Raw genomic sequence first — 20,889 nt, forward strand, 5'->3', positions numbered from 1 at the left:
ACCCTATCCATCATCCCTCTTCTGCCCCCCTCTTAGAACCCTCACGCAGTTTAGAGAGATCATAAGGACGATATCTTAGAGGTCAGGTGTTAAATAATAGTTTCACAGCTGACAGATTGTTACCCTCTTCTTTTGAGTTTGTATTCCTCTGTGTAGGCTCTCTGTATCTCTCTTCCTGCTCCCCAACACTCCCTGTATGAACAAACAAGTTTATAATTATTGGAAGCTATTTTCTCCCAAGTTACCATTCTCTCAGCAGACATGATAATTTGTGCTTTTCATGGGACAGAGCAGGGAAAGTAGGGTGTTCAGAGTGCCGGCACTTTGAGACCTCTTCTGTTCCCCCATCTCTGAGTCTGTGTCAGCTGTCTCACCTTCCACACACGCACACAAGCACACACACACACACACACACACACACACACACACACACACACACACACACACACACACACACACACACACACACACACACACACACACACACACACACACACACACACAAGCACATACACACACACACGCAAGCGCACGTTCGCACACACACAAACACAAGTACCTATATACACACACATGAGCACTCACACACCATCCCCTGTGCAATGACAAGAAGCTGCACAGCCTGCTTATTAAAATGTCATGATGAAAAATATCCTGTTTTGTAGTTGTGGTCTGGAACTAGGAAACATGGTTTGGATTGTATTCTTCAGATGGGAAAGAATTCACACACACACAAACTCACTCACTCATACATTCACTCACGTGTACACATACACACACCCTTTTCAACGCATGCACGCACTGACACACATACCTACAGCTGCAATACATTGAAGCAATTCAACACACTTTTAAGTCCCAGAATAGATCATACATAGATACCTTGGCTGGATAGCCAGTTGGTAAGCCTAAGGCATGTCTCTATAATACGTTTTAATAGAGAAGAGCCATCTGTATGTTTCATGACCCTGAAGCTAGATAACTGATGAGACAACCTGGACTCAGGGGTAGACATAACATAGTAAATGTAAATCTGTCTCCCTCCATTTAGTGTGATATGTTACATTTCAGATGGTATGTATTCATTTGTGGGTGTCCATCATCCATTTCAATGATATGTTACAAATTACAATTGGAATGATATGTTACGATTTGCAATTCGTACGATAGACAGGGTTAACTGACAATGACAGACAGGGTTAGCTGACAATAACAGACAGGGTTAACTGACAATAACAGACAGGGTTAACTGAAAATAACAGACAGGGTTAGCTGACAATGACAGACAGGGTTAGCTGACAATAACAGACAGGGTTAGCTGACAATGATAGACAGGGTTAACTGACAATGACAGACAGGGTTAGCTGACAATGACAGACAGGGTTAGCTGACAATAACAGACAGGGTTAGCTGACAATGACAGACAGGGTTAGCTGACAATGACAGACAGGGTTAGCTGACAATGACAGACAGGGTTAGCTGACAATGACAGACAGGGTTAGCTGACAATGACAGACAGGGTTATCTGACAATGACAGACAGGGTTAGCTGACAATAACAGACAGGGTTAGCTGACATTGATAAACAGGGTTAACTGACAATGACAGACAGGGTTAACTGACAATGATAGACAGGGTTAGCTGACAATGACAGACAGGGTTAGCTGACAATAACAGACAGGGTTAGCTGACAATGATAGACAGGGTTAACTGACAATGACAGACAGGGTTAGCTGACAATGACAGACAGGGTTAGCTGACAATGACAGACAGGGTTAGCTGACAATAACAGACAGGGTTAGCTGACAATGATAGACAGGGTTAACTGACAATGACAGACAGGGTTAACTGACAATGATAGACAGGGTTAGCTGACAATAACAGACAGGGTTAGCTGACAATGATAGACAGGGTTAACTGACAATGACAGACAGGGTTAGCTGACAATGATAGACAGGGTTAACTGACAATGACAGACATGGTTAGCTGACAATGACAGACAGGGTTAACTGACAATGACAGACAGGGTTAGCTGACAATGATAGACAGGGTTAACTGACAATGACAGACAGGGTTAACTGACAATGATAGACAGGGTTACCTGACAATAACAGACAGGGTTAGCTGACAATGACAGACATGGTTAACTGACAATGACAGACAGGGTTAACTGACAATGACAGACAGGGTTAGCTGATAATGACAGACATGGTTAACTGACAATGATATACAGGGTTAACTGACAATGACAGACAGGGTTAACTGACAATGACAGACATGGTTAACTGACAATGATAGACAGGGTTAACTGACAATGACAGACATGGTTAACTGACAATGACAGACAGGGTTAACTGACAATGACAGACAGGGTTAACTGACAATGATATACAGGGTTAACTGACAATGACAGACAGGGTTAACTGACAATGACAGACAGGGTTAACTGACAATGACAGACAGGGTTAACTGGCAATGACAGCCAAGGTTAGCTGACAATGACAGACATGGTTAACTGACAATGACAGACAGGGTTAACTGACAATGACAGACAGGGTTAGCTGACAATGACAAACATGGTTAACTGACAATTAAATACAGGGTTAACTGACAATGACAGACAGGGTTAACTGACAATGACAGACAGGGTTAACTGACAATGACAGACAGGGTTAGCTGACAATGACAAACATGGTTAACTGACAATTAAATACAGGGTTAACTGACAATGACAGACAGGGTTAACTAACAATGACAGACAGGGTTAACTGACAATGACAGCCAAGGTTAGCTGACAATGACAGACATGGTTAACTGACAATGACAGACATGGTTAACTGACAATGACAGACAGGGTTAACTGACAATGACAGACAGGGTTAACTGACAATGACAGACAGGGTTAACTGACAATGACAGACAGGGTTAGCTGACAATGACAGACAGGGTTAGCTGACAATAACAGACAGGGTTAACTGACAATGACAGACAGGGTTAACTGACAATAACAGACAGGGTTAACTGACAATGCCACAAAAACGATGCACACGATTCAATGAGGCGAGAGGCCGTGTGTTGTTATGGGTCTGGATGGCCAGTTAACTGCCATGTGGTGAAGCGTAAGTGGCTGGATTCAGTAAGTTTGTAAGTTTAAATGTAATTGTATTCAACATTTGGGCTTGTAAGGAACATGTACACAATTTTACAGACATAAGTTTCAGGCTGTGTATACCAATTAATTGTGAACTCAGCAGCTTCTTCGCTTATATAATCGATACAGTTTAAAGGTTATATGCAGCTTTCCAGAAATAATGTGGTATCTGGGGCCTTCACTTTCTTCACTGCAGTAAAGAAACTTTATTTTCTGTTTTTTGTTTCCACCTGTGACACACACACACACACACACGCATGCACGAGCGCACACAAATACACACTGACAGGAGCTTGGACAGAGAGCCGTGAGAAGCAATTAACATGCTCATTAAGCAGAGGAAGACATTACGGCACTTTCTGGAGCGTTCCTGCTTCCCCCTGTCCCTCTCTCACTGGGCTGCCAACTCCTACCACTAGCTCCCTCATCACCAGCTATGTGTGTCTGCTTGTTTTTATGTGTTTGTGTGTTTCTGCATTCGTTCCTGTGTGGATATCCATTCGATGGTGTGTGTGTGTGTGTGTGTGTGTGTGTGTGTGTGTGTGTGTGTGTGTGTGTGTGTGTGTGTGTGTGTGTGTGTGTGTGTGTGTGTGTGTGTGTGTGTGTGTGTGTGTGCGTGCGTGTGTACATTCTCCTGCAGCGATTGAGACACACACAAACACACACAACCAGTCATTTAGTGAGTGTTGACGGAGCTCTGGCCAATGGTGTCGTCTCACGCTGGGCCACACAGACGACCAGCAGGAGAACTGTCGGAACCTCTGCTCCATACCTGCTTATCCTGCTCTCTCTCTAGGAACAGACAGACAGAGCTGTGAATACACCTATTGGATTGAGGAGACAATCATATGAAGCAGTGGACCAGAGACAAGTGGTTGCAGTGACCTTGACTGCTCTAAAGGAGAGGCAGGCCCAGTGGAACCTACCCAACAACTGTCACAACAGGCACTGAAGCTTAGCTTTCTTCTGTCTTCGCTGCACTACTGAATGATGTATAGGGACAGATATAATGACTACAATAAATACAATAGACAAACACTAGGAATAATATTGTTCCTGTGTCAGTCCAATGTTTGGAAGTGACTGTGGTAAGGAGAAAAGTATTTTGTCTTAACACTGACTCAATGAATCCTTGGCTGCTAGATATATGGATGGCACAGTAGTACTTGTAGCTTGGAACTAGGCAGTGTCTGTATGGGTACGGTGAGACTGAGCAGTGTGATTCATTCCACCATCAGAGCTGTGACATGCTGATGTCACACGTCATAATAGCATGACTGTCTGCATCCAGACAAGTGCTCAGTAGTGCCATATAAATTGTGTATCATTGCTCACTGTGATTTATCACCAATTAGTTTGATCTTATATTTGTTTATCTTTCTACTTCTATTGAGTGAACCAGATCTGAACCCAGATTGTTATATTGACACAACCAGTCTTCAGTTATATGGAAGGTAAAATGATCTCAACACTTATAGGGGTCAATACCAACAGATTATATCAAGGAAATGATCACAGCTGAAAGCGCATGGGCTATTTCCTTAGTCAGGAGTGTGTAAATACTACTGGGTGGGCAGGCTTTAGTTCCAACCCAGTAGTACACAACTTATTTCAACTAATCCAGGAAGAAAAGCTTCCCTGACCGGAGCCCTGACCTCAGATATTATGCGTAGTCATGGAATGTTGCAAAGGTTGTGCTCTTCAGTGCTTTTGTGTTTCTACAAAAAGGTGATTCTCTCTGCAACTCCCAGTCTGTGTTCAGTGTGACTCAGCAGAAAGGGAGAGAAAGGAAGAAAGAGAGAAACAGAGAGAGGGAAAAAAAGAGCGAGAGAGAATGAGAGAGATAGAGACAGAGGGTGAGAGAGAGAGAGGGAAGCCTCCCTCCTCGGGTTGGGGTAAGGGAGAGCGTGGATTCCGTGACTATCATTCGGAGGCCTGGCTGACTGTAATTCAACAGGACTGTCATTGCTCATGAAAGAATCATGGCGGATAATCAAATCTGAGTAAAAACCCGACTCTCGGCCCCCTGGGAGGCTCCTGGCGCCTGAATATTTAATATAATGGAGGCTCTCGCCACCATGGAAACTCTCAACAGCTCAGGATTGCGTGCAAATATTGACTGTAGCGCTGAGGGCTGAGGGCAGGGCCGGGTGGGCCGGGGGGTATGTGTATGTGTGTGTGTGTGTGTGTCATCCACAGAGCCTGAGTGAGTTTTATAAATAATGGTAATGAGATGTGACACAGCACACAGCAGGGGGGCTAGCAGCCACTCATAACCTGATACTAGAGAGATGTTACAGCCAGCGCTAACGCAGGCAGAGAGAACACGAGAAGATAGGGACAGAGAGAAGGAAGGGAGGAGAGGAAGGGAAACAAGTGCCTTGATGCATATGAATCGACAAATGTGTGTTGTGCCTTCCATGAATGGAGCTCAATTGTAGGTCTGAGGAAACATCAAAACACAATCCAGGACTGACAAGCAGCGGGAGAGGAGAGGAGGAGGGGAGGGAGGGAGAGGCGGTAGAGGCTGGGGCTGGAGGCTGGCTCAGAGCTCTGTGTTGTGACTACGCTATTGGCCTTGCTAACCCTCCTGGACGTGAGAACCTGGAGCTACACTGAACATACAGTTGAAGTTTACATACACCTTAGCCAAATACATTTAAACTCAGTTTTTCACAATTCATGACATTTAATCCTAGTAAAAAATCCCTGTCTTAGGTCAGTTAGGATCACCACTTTATTTTAAGTATGTGAAATGTCAGAATAATAGCAGAGAGAATGATTTATTTCAGTTTTATTTATTTCATGACATTCTCAGTAGGTCATAAGTTTACATACACTCAATTAGTATTTGGTAACATTGCCTTAAAATTGTTTAACTTGGGTCAAACATTTCGGGTAGCCTTCCACAAGCTTCCCACAATAAGTTGGGTGAATTTTGGCCCATTCCTCCTGACAGAGCTGGTGTAACTGAGTCAGGTTTGTAGGCCTCCTTGCTCGCACACGCTTTTTCAGTTCTGCCCACAAATGTTCTATTGAGGATATATAGGATTGAGGTCATGGCTTTGTTATGGCCACTCCAATACCTTGACTTTGTTGTCCTTAAGCCATTTTACCACAACTTTGGAAGTATGCTTGGGGTCATTGTCCATTTGGAAGACCCATTTGCGACCAAGCTTTAACTTCCTGAAAAATAATACCAAAAAAGTTCTAGGGAGGGGCTTTCTTGAGATGTTGCTTCAATATATCCACATAATTTTCCTGCCTCATGATTCCATCTATTTTGTGAAGTGCACCAGTCCCTCCTGCAGCAAAGCACCCCCACAACATGATGCTGCCACCCCCATGCTTCACGGTTGCGATGGTGTTCTTCGGCTTGCAAGCCTCCCCCTTTTACCTCCAAACATAACAATGGTCATTATTGCCAAACAGTTCTATTTTTGTTTCATCAGACAAGAGGACATTTCTCTAAAAAGTACGATCTTTGTCCCCATATGCAGTTGCACACCGTAGTCTGGCTTTTTTATGGCGGTTTTGGAGCAGTGGCTTCTTCCTTGCTGAGTGTCCTTTCAGGTTATGTCGATATAGGACTCGTTTTACTGTGGATATAGATAATTTTGTACCTGTTTTCTCCAGATCTTCACAAGGTCATTTGCTGTTGTTCTGAGATTGATTTGCACCTTTCGCACCAAAGTACGTTCATCTCTAGGAGACAGAACGCATCTCCTTCCTGAGCGGTATGACGGCTGCGTGGTCCCATGGTGTTTATACTTGTGTACTATTGTTTGTACAGATGAACGTGGTACCTTCAGGCTTTTGGAAATTGCTCCCAAGGATGAACCAGACTTGTGGAGGACTTGTGGTGGTCTACCACTTGTGGAGGTCTTGTGGAGGTCTTGACTGATTTCTTTTGATTTTCCCATGTCGTCAAGTAAAGAGGCACTGAGTTTGAAGGTAGGCCTTGAAATACATCCACAGGTACACCTCCAATTGACTCAAATGATGTCAATTAGACTATCAGAATCTTCTAAAGCCATGACATCATTTTCAAGAATTTTCCAAGCTGTTTAAAAGGACAGTCAACTTAGTGTATGTAAACTTCTGACCCACAGGAATTTTGATACAGTGAATTGTAAGTGAAATAATCTGTCTGTAAACAAGTGTTGGAAAAATTACTTGTGTCATGCACAAAGTAGATGTCCTAACCGACTTGCAAAAACTATAATTTGTTAACAAGAAATTTGTGGAGTGGTTGAAAAACGAGTTTTAATGACTCCAACCTAAGTGTATGTAAACTTCCTCCTTCAACTGTATAGAGCCCAACCACTAATACACTGGCTGAATGTGAACTATCATCACTACAGACCACTTATTAACATGAATACATTAGTAATGCACAAGGAAAAGACGTAGTTGGGAAAGTTTACTTGAAGTAAGGGCTGTACTCAACAAATTGGGTTAGCTAAGTGTATTCTGAACAATAGGGTGTCTTCGGTAATAGGAATGAAAGAAAGAGCAATTATTATTTACTGTAACACATCAGTCATTTGAGCACTGTAGACAGACAGTGAGTATCTAACTCTATCTGTGTGTATCTGTCTGTGTGTAATGTGTTTGACTGGAGCTGTTTGCATATTATCAGCCCTCTCAGACAGGGTAATTGAGGCTCAGACTGCTTTTGAGTCTGTCTGAGAGGAACATAACTGCATCTCCTCACTAATGTAGAAATCTGATCTGTCTACAGATCTACTGACTATGTGTGTGTGTGTGTGTGTGTGTGTGTGTGTGTGTGTGTGTGTGTGTGTGTGTGTGTGTGTGTGTGTGTGTGTGTGTGTGTGTGTGTGTGTGCGCGTGCGTGTTTGTGAGAGAGAGAGTTTGTGTGTCATTACACTGAGTTGTTTTATTGTTTATAATAGTTGATTTACGCTAATCAATGCATTACCTGACTGTCTTCTCACTCCAACCAAGAGCAACACAGTAAAGTTTAATGACAGGTGCTGCTAGCAGGTAATTAGACTGCTGCCCCAGGGTGGAACCAACTCACTGTTTATGGTGCCGGCCTGCCTGCCTGTAGCCCCATCTCATCAGTAGGAGATAGCCTTGGTGCCTCTCTGCCTCCCTGCAGGAGTGTGTGTCAGAGGGGGCCCAGGAACAGATGGTTCAGAGTTCATAACAGAGAGAGACACCTCACTGTGTAGATAGCAAAGATCACATCACTGTGACTGCAGTAAGTTCAGAGGGTACAGTAGATGTCCATTGATGGTATAGAGTTCATATCCCTCTGCTCTACAGCCATACTAACCACAGTCCTCTCGTGTGCTTATCTTTTCTTTCTGTTGGATTTTCTAAGTATTATTGTTATATGTTGTTTTGTGCCGCATGTCATGTCTGACCTCTTTCTGTTGGGCTCTTTAAGTAGAGCCAAGCACGCAACACAGTGCCATAGGGTAGACTTTGCCTACTGTAGCATTTATAATACATGCATTAATGCACATACAGTAAGGCCATCCAGTCTAATGTCAGACATACTTTTGTTATGTTACATGTTCTCAAGAAGCAGTGCCAACAAATACATATTAGAAAGGTTCTACATCCTTCCCTTTTTTGTTTTTCAAAATGGCTGTGTGTGTGTGTGAATGTGTGTGCACTGTGTTCGTGTATTCTTTGTTTACCGTAGCTATTTACCTTGCACAACCCTCTGAGGGAATGTTTGAGCTGGGCCTGTTCTCTGGTGGGGAGCGATGTTGTTTAGACATACAGATGCCGTAACTTAATTTGAGCCAAATTGCTACAGATATAGGATCTTAATTTGAGCCAGTTTGCTAGAGTAGGAAAATAGTCCTGCAGCAACAGGAAATGCTAATTATTATGTGGATTATAATTAATGGGCATTTTTGTAGGGGTTGATACATTTTTTGTTAGGGCAAATCAAGTCTGAAATTTCAAAGTGGAAATTACAAACTTTAGAAACCTTTTATCAACTCAAATAAACTAAACGTTTTCATTTCTTTCTGTGCATGAAAATTCTCAGCAACAAAGGAGTGATCAAATTAAGATCCTACATTTGTACAGCAGGAAAATAATCCTGCAGCAACAGGAAATGTGAATTATTATGTGGATCATAATTAATGGACATTTTTGTAGGGGTTGATACATTTTTCGTTAGGGCAAATCAAGTCTGGCATTTTAAAGTGGAAATGACAAACTCTAGAAGACTTTTTAAACCTCTAATACACTACAAGTTTACAATTCCTGCTGTGCAGACAATTTTCAGCAACAAAATAGTGATCAAATTAAGATCCTACATCTGTAGCTGTGGAAACACACAAACAGCTACCAAGCCGTACACAGCTACACAGCTCAGTGCAGGCTGCAGACATCATCCAGGATGCAATTACTTTTAGAGGTTGCAAAAATAACAGATGGAAAGGTGACCTTTTTACAATATTTATTTATGCTTGAAATTGAATCTCTCCCTGCCTGCCCTTTGTGAAATGAATGAGACAAAACTGATGGTGAAGAATCAAAGCTGTGCGATGGTGAGAGAGGTACATTTGATGAAACCTGCTCCAAGAGAAACCCTGCGTCAATCTGATAACTGTTTTCGTGTTATCATAGTTTAGAGTTCTGTCCAAACAAGTGAACAACATCTAACATTTGAGTATTTTATTAGAATCCCCATTAACTGATGGAAAAGCAGCAGCTACTCTTCCTGGGGTCCACACAAAACATGAAACATGACATATTACAGAACATTAATAGACAAGAACAGCTCAAGGACAGAACTACATACATTTAAAAACGGCACACATAGCCTACATATCAATACATACACACAAAATATCTAGGTCAAATACATAGATTTGATTATCTATCAAAAACATTCCAATTAAACCTGAAAACAATTCTCATGACAAAGTGGTTGCTCATCTCAGAACAGCAAAGCTAGGACGTCACATTTTGACTGCTGTCACATAAAATATCCTATTTGTCACTAAAACGTCCAAATCCCTCAAATGTTGTTTCCCACTGGGTATGTACTGTGTAATTCTAACAGCCCTCCTCCCCATGTCTTCTCTCATCTCCTCCTCCACTAACACAAAGCTAATTTGCTACTCTCACCAGCGAGGGTTTGATGTCTCATCGTGGTGCGAGCTAACAGAATTATGTGAGAGAACGGAGAGAGAAAATGTGTGATTTGAGAAGGAGGATGATTAATCTTGATTACGGTTCTCTCCCTAACAGGCTGAATCCATCATAGCCCTCAACGTATGGCTCTGACTGACTGACAGCTCCCAGAATTACCTTTCCCTCAGCTGCCTGTACAATTACCATCGATAAAGCTGTCGAATCATTGAGAAGAAAACCTGGAGTCAAAACTTTCACATCAGAAGTTATGTCTTTGATCAAAGATGTAGGTCTATAGAGACAAAAACTGAAATAAAAAGAACATTGACCGAAGTAAATGTGTGTGCTTGCTAGTCTTGAAGTATTTATGGCAGTGAAATAGTAGTAGTAGTGGCACAGATGTAGGATCTTATTTTGATCCCTCTTTTGTTGCTGAAAATTTTCCTGAACAACAGGAAATGCGAACGTGTATTTGAATTTTAAAAAGGCTTCTAAAGTTTGTAATTTCCTCTTTGAAATGTCAGACTTGATTTGTCCTAACAAAAAATGTATCAATTACTAAAAAAATTACCATTCATGGGTGTTTTGTAGGTGTGCGTTATTATAGTGGGCTAGTATAGTAGGCTAGAGTGAGTAGTATGTCATCATAAGGCATATAATGTGTTATTTAGATCTCAAAATGCTTTAGTTTGAACATTGTGAAAGTTTTGTGCAGTGATTTCCGTTTGGAATGTTGAAGCCAATGAAATGAACTACAAGCTCTCGCTGTCTCACATTGGAATTAGACATTCATCCATGTTTCTCAAAAGTCAAATTTAAGAGTTGCTCCAAACATCAAATTTCAAAGTGTTTAAGGTTAAGTTTAGGAATAAAATGTCGAATTTTTAAGGTGAGGGTTAAGTTTAAGCATTAAAGTGGAACTGATAGCATTTTAACTACTTTGCAGATATGAAACAAACAGACAATCACAATCAGTCAAACATATAAAATTCCCTGCTTATGCTTTATAAGAGGTTTTAAAATAGGTTCTATTTGACAAAAAATTCAATGACATAAAGTAAGGCATTGTTGGTAGATTATATGGATGCAGGTCAATGCATGATTAATATAATTCACCAATACATTTCTTGGTAGTCCAAAAAATATTATCAGGTTGTAAATCACAGCTGGTCTGGTACATTGTTGCTGCCTCCACCCATTCAGGATGCACTTTTTCAGTTTCAATGACTCAGTATTTTACGTTTACAGTGCGCAGCGGAGGAAAGGTGTACAGACACATGCCACAGTCCTAGCTAGGCTACTAAAATGTTGCAGTCTGGCTTTGGTTTTTAAAGCTTAACAATGAATAACCAAAAAACTAAACTGGCAAACAAAACACCATGCAAAGGCCTATTACAGCAACATTTGAGCAGTAGCCTAGGTGGCTGCTCAACTACAAGACATTTTGAGTGCACCATACAGCAATGCTGCATTCAACCACACCGGTGATCCATGCAATGTAAAAAATGAAAAACATGTTTTAAGTTTAAATGTTACAACAACCTATAGCTAGGGTTTTGTTATTTGGAGTTACTATATACTTTTTGATTAGGGTCGCAGCATATTATGCACATCTGCAAGCATAGCAACAAAAGCTGGACAAATATTATTTATCTGTTCTTTTATTTTAATATGTTAAAATGCTATATGAAGCATCCCCTAGCAGCGGTCTAAGGCACTGCATCCCCTGGTTCGATTCCAAGCTGAATCACAACCGTTCGTGATTGGGAGTCCCATAGGGCGGTGCATAATTGGCCCAGCGTCATCCGGGTTTGGCCGGGGTAGGCCGTCATTGTAGATAAGGATTTGTTCTTAACTGACTTGCCTAGTTAAATAAAGGTTAAATTAAAAAAAGATATTAAAAAAAAGATAATAAAACAATGGCCACCTTAGGTTGCGGTTGCACGTTTTTTTTATACAAACAAATCACTTATGTCTGGCCCGTAAATTCATTGTGTTTTTTCAATATGGCTTGTGCGTTGATTGAGTTTGACACCCCTGGTCTACCGCATCTATTTATGTAGCTAGCAATTTTTTTAGGAAGCTAATAACTCGGAGCTTAATGTTAGCTAGCTACCTAGCTGCTGGGATGATGTCATGTCATTGGAGGAGTGGGAGAGTGACCGACTTTTTCCCCTCATTGTTTTTTGGTTGCTACAGCTAGAGATGTAGGTGTCATTTGGTTAGCTAGCAAGAAATGTGAATCGCTTTGCTAGCTAGCTAGATAGCTATGCTGAACTTGAACGACTGTTATCCACAGTTAGCATATCTCTTAGTTGTCAATCAAATGTATTTGATATCGATCAAATGGGCAGGAAGGCAGTTCCCATTCAGTTGTCAAAACGTGGGTTGGGACCAGAATGCATTGGCAGGCAAGCTGCAGAAGGACGAGCAGGCTACTATACCCAATTGTTTATCAAAAGTTTGAGAGGGGTTATCTAATGTTCCCTTGTTAGATTTTAGCTCATCTCGCTCTGGCTAGCATTAGTTGTTGATCTTGTTGTTGTTGATGTGCATGGGCAACTGAGGGAGAAATAGCCTTTTCATGGATGTTTGACCAATAGGACTGTGAAGTTCCCAAATGGAAGTGGACTCTTGTGGTATTTACATATTTGCAGAAATCAATTCATGTGTATTTTGGAGCTTTTGGTGAATGCGTTCTAATGGTCTAAAGTATTACTGTTGCTCCTGCTTGTAAACACACAGTCCAGGTCAAAGTGAATGATGACAGGCCCGTGTGGCAAATGGCTTATTTGCATATAGGCCTAATTTACAGTAGCTCCGATTGGCTATGGCGCACCGGTCTGCGTATTCTCCGGTCCTGGGTTTTAATTACTGCAGTGTCTACTAATTGTCCAAACACACCCTATATTGCTATAGAAATTTAACAAATGCATTACTCTTCATCCTTCCCAAACATTCTATGAATTCATGAAAATGTGAAAATGACCATATCTAAGTGCTGGCTTGTCAGAAAATGTAAAAACAAAAGGTGTTATATCCTTCCTGGAGGTGTATATGAACAGATGTTAATAAGATTTCCTCTTGCATAAATGCTGTCAGTTCCTCTTTAAATTCGAATTCTCAAGGTTAGGCATTAACTCCAAATGGTTAAGGTATGGGTTAAGGTTTGGGATACGCTTAAAAAAGATATATAAAAAAACAACTTTTAAGGTTTGGGATAGGGAGATGCTTACATCCATCCACCACCCCCGTCTACAATGCCCTATCAAAACAGAAACCTACTGCTGCCCAGGGGCGGAAATCCCGGGGGGGACGGGGGGGACACGACCCCCCCATCCTGGGAAAAATATGATTAGTCCCCCCCAATATATCACTGAAACATAACTATGTAATTTAAATAATATTAATAATACGCAATGAAAGCAATTGTGCTGATAATAGACACTTAATAGCGCGTTTTTAAGTTTCAAAAGATTGCAACCCCCCCACCCTTTGCCTCACAATGGTTTGATCCACTGCCAGTTCCTTAGCTTGCTAGGTAACAGAGAGGTCGTATCTACTGTCTGAAAGGCACTCAATGCACGTAACTGACGTGAGGTTAATCCAGTCAATCGCGCACACACACTAGCTGAATATGCAGAGCTAGCGCGCAAATATTAACTATTAAGCTAGCTAGTACCTATTCCATTTATGTGGCGTCGTCAAAGATGGAATCAGCATGCAGATGATGCAAGTTAGTGCTTCAAAGTCCCTGTGATAAGGTTAGCAATAAACTGAAATCCAAACTGAACAGAACTACACTCTCTTCTACCATTGTCTTAAATATATTTAATGGTCTCGTTGCAAAAGCTAAATTGTAGCAAGTGAACTTTTATTTATTTATTTTATTTCACCTTTATTTAACCCGGGTAGCAAAGATTATAGCAAACACCACTGAAACTGAATTGGTGCTCGCTAGCTTTGCAAATGCAGCTATTGTTGGAAGCCAGCCAATATGAAACAAACTATTAAAATTACAAAAGGTTGCAGTATATGTTGTGTAAATGGTGAACTCATACAGCTGTCAACTCTTGTCATTTTAATCCGTTTCACATTTGCTAGCTACCTTTTAGATCGAAGCCCAAATAGAATGATTGAAGATGATAGAAGCCCATCTCCTACTGTAAATAACCTACACACTGTGTGTGTAGCCAGCCAGCCAGCCAGGTAGAAAAATGGCAGAAAAATAAAAGACGGACATCAGAGTATTTTTCAATACACCAAAACGCATAGTAAGAACCCTAGTAGCCTAATATCTCAAAGACTAGTTGATAAAATGTTCATAAGAAAGAAATGAAATTCTAATGGAAATGTTTCACAATGATGTCATTAGGCAGAGCAGGCAACAGATGGCACACAGACAGCAGAGTTGGGGACAGATATGCAGGGACAGACTGGCAGAGACAGGGAGTCTCAGGTAAGTTTGTTGAGTCTTTGTTTGGCAACATTATGAAAGGTTCTCAATTTTTTTGACTTGTAAAATAGGAACATAATTGGAAAATGCCATGGATACCCCCACTCTCAACTTAAACTGGTGACTGAACTAAGATTTGTTAAAGGCAATGGTATTGCTGTTGTGATTAGTTGTGTAGTTTTGGGTACCGGTAGTTAGGAGTACGGCAAACACCTTATTTCTTTGGTTCCTCAATATACATTTACCATATTACAATGTAGGCTATGTGTTACAGCACTACTTTTGGTGTCCCCCTCAGGAATTGCTCTTGAGAAAATTTCATGTAATTGTCCCCTCCAAAGTTGATATCAGATTTTCGCCCCTGCTGCTGCCCCTAGTGGCCGGTTTCCACGTCATCTCTCGACGTCTTCGGACATGGATGGACGTCAAATACTGACTTGTATCACGGGTGACCTGCCTGGAAATGAATGGGGATACAACAAGCTTTATAGTTTATAAAGTATGAATGGTAGCAAAAAGCTGTGTTGAAGCCATCTGAAGAGTCATTCTTCACATTTCAACGTTGTGTTGGTGTTAGTAGCTGAAATGCTTCAAGAGCGGTGGCGAATACTTTTTTGCCTTGAAGTCTTTTAAGCCTTTATGCACGTTTTAAACGGTTAAAGTTAAAAAGGTACAAATATCATCAAAAAGCTGTATTCAAGCAATCGATTGTGAGTAATTCTGCACATTTTAAAATTGGTTTGGTGTTTGTAGCTTAAACGGTTGAAAACAACTTACAGTCCAAACTTTTTTTTATGCATTGGGATTTATACAAATATGGCTGTGGTGTGAAAAGCAAACACACCTAATAATTGACAGGGGGTTAAATGTTGCACTTTAACCAATATTGATTCAAACTACAAACAGTGTCTCTTCTACTGTTCTGTTCACACACACCACACTGTTGACATCAGTACACGCACACTCCAGCATGCACGTACGCACGTACTGTATGTACGCACGCACAACGCATGCACGCACACACACACACACACACACACACACACACACACACACACACACACACACACACACACACACACACACACACACACACACACACACACACAGACACACACACACACACACAGTTTAGGCTAAAAGATGTGTTATAGAGATGGGTAATTGCACGTACTCCAGTCCTACTTTAACACTGCGCTGATGAGTCATTTGAATACGTTTTGAATAGGGATGATTATGTGTGAATGAGTATTTAAAGCCACAGGCCGTCGACAGAGAGAACAAAATTGTGAGCTGATTGCTGTTTAAACAGACGTCATGCCGCTCTATCTAGAGAGAAACCATCTACCGTTTTCAGTCTCTTTCTCTGAGATCAACCCCTGCTGCTCCTAGGACAAGAAATAAAGCACCATTCATAGTTGTTAGTTAGCCATGTTTCAAGCTTACAATCGCTATGTTTTGGTACTGAAGTGTTTAAGATGGATAGAACAGTTGTGTTTGGAATGAAACCTTGGTGTTCCGTAGACTGTATGGAAAGACTCAGTAGGATAACAGATGTATCACAGTTTAACACCATGATGATGAAAGAGAGTTGACGCCCCTCCCTCTGAGTCTGTTTATGTTGATGTTGTGGAGAGTTGTTCACTGTCAGGATATTACCGTTGTTGTACAGACCTACTCTTCTACTGACGCAGGAGGAAAAGTTTTGCGGAGTGTGTTGCTGTGGATGGGCAGTTGTCAAGCCTGAGGGGAAGTATCTATGATTAGAACCGTCACAGTTGGGAACCACAATCTGGGTCTATTTTAGAGATCTCAGATGAGTACACCATCAGGGAACGAGAGACGGGTCCTCATCTCCACCCACCAGATAGACAACACACACACACACACACACACACACACACACACACACACACACACACACACACACACACACAAACTCTTACACACAGATAGACACACACCCGTTGTGGTAAAAAGGAGGACACCTCAATGACAGAGCTATCACAACTACTCAGAGAATTCCACAGCCCATTTAAAGCATCAACACACTACTGCATCAGCACCCGGACATAAACAAGTAAACAAGATAGACTGCAAGGCATTTTACTTGGCCAATAAATGTAGTTATATGATAATTTATAAGAAGCCTAGCTTGAGGCCTTGTGTTGTGAAGTTAACTGCCTTCCCTCTCTTTGTTTATCTTCTACAGGGAAAAAAGAGCTGCATGATGTTGTTTCATACCTCTCGTTTAAAACACCTCTCCATCCCTCCTGGGATTCCATCCATCCTTTCCTGTCCTCCATGCAGTCTGTAAATCCTTCCTTCATTCTGTTGGGGCCAAACAGGTTGTGGGATTCATCAGGAGGATTAGAGGGTTCGTGCTTGTACGTCGTGATGAAAGACAAAAAGACAATGGGGAGTATATACAATCCCTGTCTGTCTGTCTGTCTGTCTGTCTGTCTGTCTGTCTGTCCAGGGTTCTATAGGCCCCCAAGCCCCCAGGGTCCACCCTGACTGCACCCTAAAGAGAGGCAAAGGCACATGATTTTGTTACATACACATTTGCAATTACTTTGAATTTGTAGAGTTGTTTTGGTTGGCTGCTTATTGTCAGGATGAGCATAAGTTTAAAGTTGTAATATTTTCCGGGTGTGCTGTCAGATGACTAGTAGAGATCCATATTATCTGTCAAAATACTTCTGTTTTTCACAAACACTATACAATTCCTCTGGTGTAGTTTAGTTTGCTGTCATGATGCTCTGGCTCCTCTCAAACACAACACTGTTTTTATTTAATTTCTCTCTGTGAAGGTTGTAAGTGTGACTTGGGGCTGCTTTGCTGTGCTCTAACAAGGCAATGTGCTTTTCCTCTGTGTGTATGATGTTGTGGTGTCAATCACGCATCAGTCAGATCACTTGGTTTCCATGCCAACCCATTACTCAAGGCCCCTGGGGGTCCTGTGTGTTGTGCACTCAGAGCCCACCTGCTGACTTGGCATCTGTTTGCATAACAGACCCCCTAATAACAGTAAAATACCCTCCTGCTGTGGCACATGAACTAGGCAGGGTGTGGTGTGGTGTGTGTGTTTGTGTGTGTGTGTGTGTGTGTGTGTGTGTGTGTGTGTGTGTGTGTGTGTGTGTGTGTGTGTGTGTGTGTGTGTGTGTGTGTGTGTGTGTGTGTGTGTGTGTGCATGTGTTTATTATCACCAGGGAGTAACCCAGGTATAACCAGTCTCTAATTAGATGAAGAGTTTGTTTATCAGAACCCAAATTAACTCCATGGACTCAATGTCTTAGAGAAAGGTCGACTTGACCGAAATACAGATGGAAAGACCCTACAAGTGTGTGCAGGAGCCTTTCTTTAATCCAGGAGAATAATTGGTAATGTCCATTTCCAAGAAATGGGGACCACATTTGTTATTTTCCTTTATAAATTCTTGAGAATATTCTGCCACTTTCTCTCTACAATAGGAAGAAAACCCAGCGAGAGATTGTCTGTATCCCAGAAGAGGTCCCCTAGAGATTGTCTGTATCCCAGAAGAGGTCCCCTAGAGATTGTCTGTATCCCAGAAGAGGTCCCCTAGAGATTGTCTGTATCGCAGAAGAGGTCCCCTAGGAGATTGTCTGTATCCCAGAAGAGGTCCCCTAGAGATTGTCTGTATCCCAGAAGAGGTCCCCTAGAGATTGTCTGTATCCCAGAAGAGGTCCCCTAGGAGATGCCAGGTGTGGACAGATGAGGCAGGGAGAGGGGGTAGGGCAGTGTGTGTATGTATGTGTGTGCATGCATGCGTGTGTGTGTGTGTGTGTGTGTCGGGGTGAGATGTATGGCCTCAGTACAAGATGTAGAGGAGCAGGGCATTAGCTTATACAGACAGTAATTGCATCATCAATTACAATGGCTAAATGCTTTTCAACTCACAGCTGATACTGACACTATTAACCTCTGGCCACCTGATCAAGGTTAGCACTAAATCTCCAAATATGACACCCACACCCTTTCTCTCTCTCTCTCTCTCTCTCTCTCTCTCTCTCACACACACACACACACACACACACACACACACACTTTCTCTCTCTCTCTCTCTCTCTCTCTCTCTCTCTCTCTCTCACACACACACACACACACACACACACACACTTTCTCTCTCTCTCTCTCTCTCTCTCTCTCTCCCTCTCTCTCTCACACACACACACACACACACACACACACACACACACACACACACACACACACACACACACACACACACACACACACACACACACACACACACACACACACACCCTCTCTCTCCCTCTCCCTCTCTGAAGAAACTCACACAGAGGATCATTTCCAGCTTCTCCCATCTTCCAAACAACAGCACATCAATAAAACTCAGATCAGACTTTTCCCTCCCCTGTTATGGACTAAACACCTAGCTAGTAGATACACATCTTCAGAATCAAATTATGTTTCTTGCTATACCACTCCAATGATAGACATTTTATTTCAAGTTTTTTAAAATATATTGTAGTCCTTCTAAAGCGATGTTGGAGCTGGCTATGTGTGTTCTGGTGGCAGACTCAGTGTTTTGATGCCCTCTAGTCTGTGTGTTTGTGTCTCTGTATCTCTCACTGGGAAATCAAAACTGTCTCCAGCCTGGGGAATGTCAACATGTGTCATTGTGTGTGTGTGTGTGTGTGTGTCTGTGTGTGTGTGTCTGTGTGTGTGTGTGCATGCGTACGTGTGTGTGTGAATAAGTGCCTGAGTGTGTGTGTATGCATTTGTGCCTGAGTGTGTGTGTTTGTGTATGTGTGTGTGCATGCATGCATGCCTGAGTGTGTGTGTGTGTGTGTGTGTGTGTGTGTGTGTGTGTGTGTGTGTGTGTGTGTGTAACCGATGTGAAATGGCTAGTTAGTTAGCGGTGGTGCGCGCTAATAGCGTTTCAATCAGGTGACATCACTCGCTCTGAGACCTAAAGTAGTAGTTCCCCTTGCTCTGCAAGGGCCATGGCTTTTGTGGCACGATGGGTAACGATGCTTCGTGTGTGTCAGTTGTTGATGTGTGCAGAAGGTCCCTGATGTGTGCAGAAGGTCCCTGTGTGTGCATCTGCATGCCTGTGTATGGAGCCCTAGCAGCCCCAGTGTTATTGATCAGGGCTGCTGTGATCCATACAGGCAATGGGAGATGATGTTGGGATCAATGTATCCAGGCCTTCTACAGCACCCATTCATCACCCAGTCGTCACCCAGTCAGCACCCAGTCATCACCCAGTCAGCCCCATTCATCACCCAGTCAGCACCCAGTCATCACCCAGTCAGCCCCATTCATCACCCAGTCAGCACCCAGTCATCACCCATTCAGCACCCAGTCATCAACCAGTCATCAACCAGTCATCACCCATTCATCACCCAGTCAGCACCCAGTCATCACCCAGTCATCACCCAGTCAGCACCCATTCATCACCCAGTCATCACCCATTCATCACCCAGTCAGCACCCATTCATCACCCAGTCATCACCCATTCATCACCCAGTCATCACCCAGTCATCACCCAGTCAGCCCCAGTCAGCACCCAGTCATCAACCAGTCATCACCCATTCAGCACCCAGTCATCACCCAGTCAGCACCCAGTCAGCACCCAGTCATCAACCAGTCAGCACCCAGTCATCACCCAGTCATCACCCATTCATCACCCAGTCATCAACCAGTCAGCACCCAGTCAGCACCCAGTCATCAACCAGTCATCACCCATTCAGCACCCAGTCATCAACCAGTCATCACCCAGTCAGCACCCAGTCATCACCCAGTCATCACCCACTCATCACCCAGTCATCACCCATTCATCACCGTCAGCACCCAGTCATCAACCAGTCATCACCCATTCAGCACCCAGTCATCACCCAGTCAGCACCCAGTCAGCACCCAGTCATCACCCATTAGCACCCAGTCAGCACCCAGTCATAACCCAGTCATCAACCAGTCAGCACCCAGTCATCACCCAGTCATTTTCTAGTCAGCATCAAGTCAGCATCCAGTCATCACCTAGTCATCTCCCAGTCAATACCCAGTCATCACTCAGTCAAATCCCAGTCAGCACCCATTCATCACCCAGTACATCACAGTCATCACTCTGTCAACTCCCAGTCAGCACCCATTCATCACCCAGTACA

At 42.6% G+C, this 20,889-nt stretch overlaps 1 protein-coding gene across 1 annotated transcript; it reads left to right on the forward strand.

The window, feature by feature from the left end:
• The first annotated feature begins 19,918 nt into the window (after nucleotides 1–19,918).
• LOC115156344 (early nodulin-75-like) lies at nucleotides 19,919–20,659 on the forward strand. Its single transcript, XM_029703827.1, has one exon. The coding sequence runs from the start codon at nucleotides 19,919–19,921 to the stop codon at nucleotides 20,657–20,659; it is 741 nt and encodes a 246-aa protein (XP_029559687.1).
• The last annotated feature ends 230 nt before the right edge of the window (nucleotides 20,660–20,889 follow it).

Source organism: Salmo trutta, chromosome 20 (genome assembly GCF_901001165.1).
Source record: "Salmo trutta chromosome 20, fSalTru1.1, whole genome shotgun sequence".
Lineage (NCBI taxonomy): Eukaryota > Metazoa > Chordata > Actinopteri > Salmoniformes > Salmonidae > Salmo > Salmo trutta.